Here is a 9,803-nt window from a genome sequence, read left to right as displayed (position 1 = left end):
CTGAATAATGTAACTGCGTCTAACTTTGGCACAATCCTGTCATTGAGCATGAAAGATAAATGTTACATCGTTATTGATTCTTTAATTTATTTAGATGATTTTAAGGTGATGCTGTGGCATCCCTGCCTGTAAAGTCAAAGCTCTGGGTTCAAGTCCCACTCCAGATTACAATGGTCAAAGATGTTGCATTCATGATACTGCCAATCAGGTGGAGTCTCCATTTGTAAATCCTCCCAATGTATACATGAATAGGAAGGGGTGAGAGCAGGATAGATTTCTAGTTAGCCCTCTAACGGGAGCCTCTACCACTGTTACCCATAGCTGCAGCTACTTTGACTCTTGGGGAGTGGGTAGTGGATCCAATTGGTACCAAAAGCACATGGTTTGATCCCTGTTCTAGCTGGGGTGGATTTGGGACCTGCAACCTTGCCTTATGTGTGGTGGAGGGCACAGTGGATTAGACCTGCTTTTGGACAGGGAACTTGAGAAGATCTTTTCCTGAGAATCAGTTTGATGCTTCAGTTATCAGTCACCCCTTACTCCAATGAGCACAACATCACACAGGAGTTCACAAGGATATGTGGTAAATATCTGATGAGTGGCTGTGATTTACTCTTATGTCTTTGTTGTGAATTGTATTTAGAATTCAACTGCACTTGAGAAAAAAACAATTAAACACCATTTAAATCTGTTATTTAATTCTAAGTTTATTGTAGAATGTCTGCTAAAATTCAATGAACAATCTCAAAAGTGAATACCGTAGAAAGAGGAGAGTTTGGGTTACAAAATATTTATTTTGAAAAAGCAGTTGAAAATGTTTCAAAAGGTGAGACTGCAAAATTGAAATATTCACAGCCAAACACATGATGTATACTCTTGTAGTGGAGTAAGATCAGAGGCTAGCGCTGTGTACTGCAGCAACAATTGCTATTTGTCAGAGTACAAACTCTTTTTTTTGACATTTGGAAGGTCTGCATGCAGACAGCAGAGTTAGAAAGGGAGCACCAACTTATACAGCATGAGGTGAGGGTGCTGATTGGCGAGAGCATCATTGACCTGGCAGGACAGCAGGAACAGTTAACTGTCAATCTTAGTTCTCTGACCAGGCAGGTTGACTCTGATGGGTCAGGGTGTTGACGTGGGGAATGCAGCAAAGACTGGTCATCTCCACAACCACTTTCCTACAAATACCACCACAAAAGGGTGGTGTAATGTATGCATGAATTCCTATTGCCTATAGGACACAGAGCCCTGTGTGTTAAGCAGATTCAAACACACTAAGAGCCCAACTGATAATCTTTCTACACACTTATAAATATCTTTGGCATTCTTGCTGCTATGTTGAAGGATGATGTAACATAGGTAACACTGAGCAAAACAGTCAGGAACATCCTTGTTGGAATGGGCCCATGTTAGACATACGTTCTTGAATACCTCAATGAAAATTTCAGAAGAGTCACGTCAGAGTGCTTCTTCCAGTACTCAGCAGATATTTCTGAAGTCTAGTCTTAATAATGCGATTATAATACCCTCTACAAGCAGAGATCTGATTAACCCATCTGTTTATTTATTTAAGGTTTTTATGATATTGTAGTTATATAATCTCATGGTACACAGGAAATCAAAACAACATGATGTGTGGACTTCAGCTGTTGTGAAACATTTTGGAATGTAGGAAGTGCAATCTGACTGTATTGTGAGGATAAGCAAACTTTAATGTGTTTGTTGGTGTTACTGCACGTGTTTCTGTGATGGGACATATCAGGCTAAAGGCAACTCTGATTAAGACTCCATGGTGATATGTAAAATGGCAAACAAGTCTCCTCTTCTATAATATTTACTGCTTGATTGGAATACGGTCATTGGCCAGATCTTCAATCACTTTTTTCAGCTGATAGAGAATACAGAGCTATTAGTTATTGAGGCTGAATGATCAGTGTCATCACAAGAACAAAGTCATTGATTTCAATTTATAAGCAATACAACCTTCTCAAGAAAACACTATAAAACAAAACATTGATTATGCACAGAAAAGGACTCTTATAGTTTGACAATGGTGGCATTTGGTGCCATTTATTTTATTACATATTAGATCCTGGCAAGTTTGGCTAACAGAACATTTGGAAGCTGGAATGATTGAATAGCGTTAAAAATCACACAATACCAGGCTATAGTCCAACAGGTTTAATTGGAAGCACACTAGCTTTCAGAGCGACGCTCCTTCATCAGGTGGTTGATGAAGGAACGTCGCTCCAAAAGCTAGTGTGCTTCCAATTAAACCTGTTGGACTATAACCTGGTGTTGTGTGATTTTTAACTTTGTACACCCCAGTCCAACACCGGCATCTCCAAATCATGATTGAATAGGAATATTGTTGGAGGTATCGCAAAATCTGGCACTGGATGCAAATCAACTTTTAGCTGCTGAAGAAAGTAATCAGACTGCTCCAGATCGTGGAGGTTTAACCGAATAGGGAATTCACGTACAGCACCACACCTCTGAGCACCACACTGTCGGAAACATGTGAAGGCTTTAGAGAGGGTGTAGAAAAGGTTTCCTGTTATGGGCAGAAAAACAGGAATTGCTGGAAAAGCTCAGCAGGTCTGGCAACACCTGTGGAGAGAAATCAGAGCTAATGTTCTGGGTCAAGTGACCCTTCAGAACACTTCTGAGGAAGGGTCACTTGACCCTAAATGTTAACTCTGATTTCTCTCCACTGATGCTGCCAGACCTGCTGAGCTTTTCCAGCAATTTCTGTTCTTGTGTTGATTTACAGTATCCACAATCCTTTTAGCTTTTATTTGCTGTTATGGGGATAGGCTGGAGAAGCTGGGGTTATTTATCTGAGAGGAGATATGATGAAGGTGTTCAAAACCTCCAGAAGTTGTCTGTACTGTGACAGCGAGCTTAGATTTAAGGCCAATTGCCAAAAGAAGCAATAACAAATTGAGGAGCAATCTCTTTCTGCAGGGACTGCTCAGGATTTGGAATGCACCACCTGAGAGGTTGGAGAAAGTACACTGAAGTGTGACTTTTGAAAATAAGTTGGATAGCAATTAAAAAAAACATGGAGAATAAAATGGTTCTGAGCCATGGGGAGAGGATGGGCAAATCATTGAAGTGCAGTTGCAAAGAGCTAGCACGGACGTGACAGGTCAAACGACTTTCCTCTTGCTGTAAATATTCTAATGATCTGATGGTACTCTGAGGGAGAATTTGCTCCAAAGAGGAACATAATTTGAAGATGGAGCAGTAGGTGAATCTTTCTTTTGAACTGATTGCTTCATCATTGTAACATCACGGGGCCTGATGAAGCATGTTGGCAGTGATCACTGTGTGAGATTTTGATTTTTAATACCACTCTCCTAAACCCATCACACCCATTGTGACAGGGTTAAAACGTCCCCATCATCTCCAGAAGAGTCGATTAATTGTTTTGTGCGCAGACTAGGAGTGTTGCTCTAATCTTCAGTGCTCTCAGAACAGTGTCTGCGCCAGAACAAATCTGCTGCTGAAAAGATTGAATTTATATGCAAATATTATTTTCCCTCTGGATTACGTTTTCTCGTTGTCTTACCTCATTCCTGGTTACAAAACCAACCACCTTCCCCGCAGAGCTAACGAACATGTGCTGGAGGACGAGAAGATCAAAAAGCTTGTGTGCCTGCAAATAGATTACATTTTTGATAGCTATTTCTCAAAGCAACTTCATTGTAATTCCAAGTTATCACTCCTGCAGGTACGACCTTGGCTGGGTGCAGAGATAGAAAATGTTGACAGGATTGCAAACCATATTTTTCATAAGTTATACACAATTCGGTGGCGTTGCTAACAGCTATAATTGTAATTAGCACACTAGTGTGTCTCAAAGTGCAATGTATTAATGATGAAGTGAAGTGATAGTCATTTGCAGACAAATAATCATACCATCCGGCACCAGAAATATCCCGTGAATAAGCAGAGAGTCACTTTTCACTAGCCATTACAGAAGGAAAACGAATTGCTCTTTTTCCATTTGAAGAGATAGATATTGCATCAAAAGATGAGCAGCTCAAATAATGCAGACCTCTTCAGCACTACCTCCATCCTCAAGCAGCTTAATTATCTGCTCAATAAAAACCGGAAGAACTGCGGATGCTGTCAATCAGAAACAAAAACAGAAATTGCTGGAAAAGCTCAGCAGGTCTGGCAGCAACTGCGGAGAGAAATCAGAGTTAATATTTCAAGTCCAGTGACCCTTCCTCAGGACCCAAAATGCTAACTCAGATTTCTCTCCACAGATGCTGCCAGACTTGCCGAGCTTTTCCAACAATTTCTGGTTGTGTTAATGATCTACTGAGAAGGGAACCTTTTTACCCAAATTGCTAAAGAATACATTGCATGTAGGGGAGGTAATGGTTTTATTATAAATCAAGAGACCCAGGTAATGTTCTGGGGACTCAGGTTCCAATCTTGCCACAGCAGTTGGTGGAATTTGAATTTAATAAAAATCTGATATGAAGAGTCTATTGACCAAACCATTGTTGATTATTAAGAAAAAGCCATCTTCCATTGGTTAAAAACAATCTGCTTGCAATAAATAGCTGATTGGCATACGCAGAGTTTCCCAGTGGCCACGCAGCTTAGAGGGAACCTTGGTCCCTACCACTGGGACTGAAGCTCCAGGATTAAGTCCCAGACAAGAAATTATCAGAACACAGGAACAGGAGTAGGCCATTCAGCCCATTGAGCCTATTCCACCATTCAATGGCTGATCTAAATACTGGCCCATATTCCTTAATAGCTCTACTTAACAAAGAATTATTTAGTTCAGATTAAAAATGAACAACTGATCCAGCATACAGGACATTGGTTAGGTCACTGTTGGAATATTGTGTGCAATTCTGGTCTCCTTGCTATCGGAAATATGTTGTGAAACTTGAAAGGGTTCAGAAACAATTTACAAGGATGTTGCCAGGGTTGGAAGATTTGAGCTACAGGGAGAGGCTGAACAGGCTGAGGCTGTTTTTCCTGGAGTGTCAGAGGCTGAGGGGTGACCTTATAGAGGTTTACAATTTTTTGAGGGGCATGGATAGGGTAAATAGACAAAGTCTTTTCTCTGGGGTGGGGGAGTCCAGAACGAGAGGGCATAGGTTTAGGGTGAGATGGGAAAGATATAAAAGAGACCTAAGGGGCAACTTTTTCACACAGAGGGCGGTACATGTATGGAATGAGCTGCCAGAGGAAGTGGTGGAGGCTGGTACAATTACAACATTTAAGAGGCATTTGGATGGGTATATGAATAGGAAGAGTTTGGAGGGATATGGGCCGGGTGCTGGCAGGTGGGACTAGATTGGGTTGGGATATCTGGTCGCCATGGACAGGTTGGACCGAAAGGTCTGTTTCCATGCTGTACATCTCTATGACTCTATGACTCTAAGGGAGTTCCAAACATCTACAGTCCTTTCACAGCGCCAGGGATCCCAGTTTGATGCCACCCTCGGGCGACTAACTGTGTGGAGTTTGCACATTCTCCCTGAGACTGCGTGGGTTTCCTCTGGGTGCTCCGGTTTCCACCCACAGTCTAAAGATGTGAAGGTTAGGTGGACTAGCCATGCTAAATTGTCCAGAGTGTCCAAAGGTGTGCAGGCTAGGTAGGTTAGCTGTGGGAAATGCAAGGTTAGTGGGATAGGGTTTGAGGATGGGTCTGGATGGGATGGCCTTTGGAGCGTTGCTGTGGACTCGATGGGCCAAATGGTCTGCTTCCACACTGTAGGGATTTTATGGCTGTAGGAACGGTCTGGCTCTAATTCTCAGACTATATCCCCAGTTCTAGAATCCCCAACTAGTAGAAATAGTTTATCTTTAGCTACCATGTCTTTTCCTGTAAATATATTGAAGACCTCTATCAGACCACTCCTTGATACTCAAGAAATTGTTGACTGTGGAAGGTGCATTAGTAGCGTGGCCAATTGTTTGATCATTAACCTGTGGATCCTTCCAAAGGATCTGATGACAGACATTAAGTGCAGACGAGTTTCCCAGTCAGCCATGCTGCAGAAAGAAACAGCAAACCACTGCACTATTTAGTTGAGAATCTCAGACCAATTGTATAGAAATCCATCGCCTGACTCTCGGTGTTGGGCCAAACAAACTATGTGAGACCGACTGGCTCTGAGACACTCAGCTGGAGATTCCTGGAACAGAGGCCAGGACTGTTCTGGTTCCTGAAACTACTCTGGGAGGGGGCAAAGTCTTCCTTCACTTTTCCCTGAGGCAGTCAATTAATGAGCAAGAGCGAGTTTCAGTTTGAGAATAGCAGCAAGTTGCCATTGTCAGTAAACGATTAAGAGGATGTTTATAGATTGCAGCACCTTCACTCCAACCTTTTAAAATTAAGTTTGGTAGCTAGGTCACTTCAAGGATCACAGTGATGTGGTAGTATTGGTGGGGGCGATGTTTTCCGACAGGTTCTGGCTGCTCCTGCACCCATGTAGTGGTAGATTCTAGGCCCGCTTGGAACGTTTCCTCATTCACTCAGTAGACATGAACATCTCTGGGTATTTATTGCCCATCCCTAATTGTACAGAGGGCAATTGTCAGTCAAACACATCGCTCTGGGTATGCAGTCACATAGTCCCAGGAGAAAGTGAGGACTGCAGATCAGAGTTGAAAAGTGTGGTGCTGAAAAAGCACAGCAGGTCAGGCAACGTCTGAGGTGCAGGAGAGTCAATGTTTCAGGCATAAGTCCTTCACATGTAGGCCAGACCAGGTTAGGATGGCAGATTTCCTTTCCTAAAAGACATTAGTGAACCTGATGGGTTTTCCCCAACAATGGTTATCCCTGATTTTTTTATTGAATTCAAATTTCCATCATCTTCCCTGGCAGGATTTGAACCCAGGATTCAGAACATTGCCTGGCTTTCTGGTTTAGTGATAATACCACTTGTCTCTAATAAAATAGCCCACAGCCAGGAAACAAGGGCACCAGCTGGTCAGGTTAATTTTCATCCTGAATTGTGTCTAACCCTGGTCTCAGTGGAGTCTGAAAGCTCAGTCCATACAGTCTAATTTAGAATCCACAAACAGCTCTCATTTATATCCAGCAAAGAACAGGGAACTGCCCAGTCTAGTACAGAACTAACAAGATTCACAACTCATCAGGAGTGATTCCACAATCCAGACTCCGTTAATAAACACAAAAAATGGCAAAGGAATTGCCCGCAAACATTCATCACACAATTTCCCAAACCGATCGTATGGTCACAGACAATATCTGGCTATAAGTCCGGGCATGGGATTGACTCTATCAAAGCTGTAAGCTTTCAGTTCGTCGGGAGTACAGTTCCAAGATTGCTGGCATCCATCCAGTTCTTTCCCCAGGTGAGGCCATCTTCGTGGGAGCTTACTTAATGAATGTGGATGGGCTTTTCGAGCTATATCTCAGCTTGTGATCTGTCCCCACCTATAGGTGCACTGAGGAGTAGCCACTGAACTCCCAATGATGAACTCTGCCTGAATCTTTCACTCTAGGGAGTCCAGAGACTGGTTGGAGTTACACAGTAATTAAGGCACAGGAAGTGGCCTTTTGGCTCAATGTGCCCATGCTAAATACTTTTAACACCATTGTCATTTCCCTGGATGAAATGACTTAAATCAGTGCAGAACAAGCATTGATTCCTTTCCACCACCAGGTTACTCGCTAAATAACCGTTCTGTACTCTGAAGGCTCGTGACTTCAATCGTCAAAATAAATAGATTTTTACAAAATCTGCTTTTTAATCTCCAATCTTTCCTACCAGTCATCATAGTCCCATTTATAAAGATGATTTGCATATGTATCAGCAGTGTTTTAAAATGACCAGATTACTCATTGTCTGCTGAATTGAAACTTAGATTAGATGCCTTCCAGTGGGGAAACAGGCCCTTCAGCCCAGCAAGTCCACACTAACCCACTGAAGAGTAACCCACCCAGACCCATTTCCCTCTGACTAATGCAGCTAACACTATGGGCAACTTAGCATGGCCAATTCACCTGACCTACACAGGAAGGAAACCCATGTAGATACTGCGAGAATGTACAAACTCCACACAGAGAGTCCTCCAAGGCTGCAATTGAACCTGGGACCCTGGTGTTGTGAGGTAACAGTGCTAACCACTGAGCCACCATACCATCCCACGTTAGGAGTTCCGGGCTTCCAGTTCTTGCCTATTGGTACTGCTTGACAGTTTGATCTCTCAAGAGACTACACACTCATTGTGTGAGAGTGCCCTGGTATGCAAACCCTTTGCTCAGAGCTGCTGTGTTTAAACAGTGGACCAGGTCACAGCAATTGCAATTTGTGCTTCCAACTCCATGCAGCAGTCTGTACTTCCCTGGATTTTAGTGTCAGCTGCTGGCACTCAAATTCCGATCCTTTGAGGATCCACCCATCAGCCAGAACTTATTTTTAAGCAGTGAGTAACACTGACCCAGATTGGAAGTTGATTTTTCCTGTATAGCTGACCTGATCACATTGCCGGTGACCCCTAGTGAGAACTGAAAATTCAGGCACTAAGAATCGATTAATAATATACTCAACTAACATTAGAATATAGAACATAGGACATAGTACAGGCCCTTCGGCTCTCGATGTTGCGCCGCCCTATCATACCAATCTGAAGCCCATCCCACCTACACTATTCCATGTACGTCCGTATGCCTGTCCAATGACGACTTAAATGCACTTAAACTTGGCGAATCTATTACCGCTGCAGGCAAAACATTCCATACCCTTACTACTCTCTGAGTAAAGAAACTACCTCTGACATCTGTCTTATACCTATCTCCCCTCACTTTAAAGTTGTGTCCCCTCGTGTTTGCCATTCCCATACTTGGAAAAAGGCTCTCCCTGTCCACCCAATTTAACCCGCTGATTATCTTGTATGTCTCTATTAAGTCATCTCTCAACCTTCTTCTCTATAACGAGAACAGCCGCAAGGCCCTCAGCCTTTCCTCGTTTGACATTCTTTCCATACCAGGCAACATCCTAGTAAATCTCCTCTGCACCCTTTCCAAAGCTTCCACATCCTTCTTATAATGCGGTGACCAGAACTGTACACAATACTCCAAGTGTGGCTGTACCAGAGATTTTCGAGTAAAAAATGAGGTCTGCAGATGCTGGAGATCACAGCTGCAAATGTGTTGCTGGTTAAAGCACAGCAGGTTAGGCAGCATCTCAGGAATAGGGAATTCGACGTTTCAAGCATAAGCCCTTCATCAGGAATGAGAGAGAGTAGCCAAGCAGGCTAAGATAAAAGGTAGGGAGGAGGGACTTGGGGGAGGGGTGATGGAGGTGGGATAGGTGGAAGGAGGTCAAGGTGAGGGTGATAGGCCGGAGTGGGGTGGGGGCGGTGCTGAGTTCTGCCTGGGAACCCTCCAACCACAAGGTATGAATTCAGATTTCTCCAGTTTCCTCATTTCCCCTCCTCCCACCTTGTCTCAGTCGGTTCCCTCAACTCAGCACCGCCTTCCTAACCTGCAATCCTCTTCCTGACCTCTCCGCCCCCACCCCACTCCGGCCTATCACCCTCACCTTGACCTCCTTCCACCTATCCCACCTCCATCGCCCCTCCCCCAAGTCCCTCCTCCCTACCTTTTATCTTAGCCTGCTTGGCTACTCTCTCTCATTCCTGATGAAGGGCTTATGCTCGAAACGTCGAATTCCCTATTCCTGAGATGCTGCCTAACCTGCTGTGCTTTAACCAGCAACACATTTTCAGCTGTACCAGAGATTTGTACAGCTGCAGCATAAGCTCCTGGTTCCGGAACTCAATCCCTCTAT

General features: G+C 43.6%; 1 protein-coding gene across 1 annotated transcript in view; it reads right to left on the bottom strand.

Annotated features, from left to right (window-relative positions):
* Window positions 1–711: 711 nt before the first annotated feature.
* The window catches only part of clcnk (chloride channel K), a 60,538-nt gene continuing 51,446 nt past the window's right edge, over window positions 712–9,803 (bottom strand). The window contains exons 18-19 of the mRNA XM_060851868.1: window positions 3,578–3,664; window positions 712–1,891 (exon numbers count right to left, since the gene is read on the bottom strand). Of these exons, the coding sequence (XP_060707851.1) occupies window positions 1,838–1,891; window positions 3,578–3,664 (141 nt within the window). The 3' untranslated portion in view covers window positions 712–1,837. The remainder of the gene's footprint in view (window positions 1,892–3,577; window positions 3,665–9,803) is intronic.

This window comes from Hemiscyllium ocellatum, chromosome 37 (genome assembly GCF_020745735.1).
Source record: "Hemiscyllium ocellatum isolate sHemOce1 chromosome 37, sHemOce1.pat.X.cur, whole genome shotgun sequence".
Taxonomy (NCBI): domain Eukaryota; kingdom Metazoa; phylum Chordata; class Chondrichthyes; order Orectolobiformes; family Hemiscylliidae; genus Hemiscyllium; species Hemiscyllium ocellatum.
This window is presented reverse-complemented; position numbering and strand designations above follow the sequence as displayed.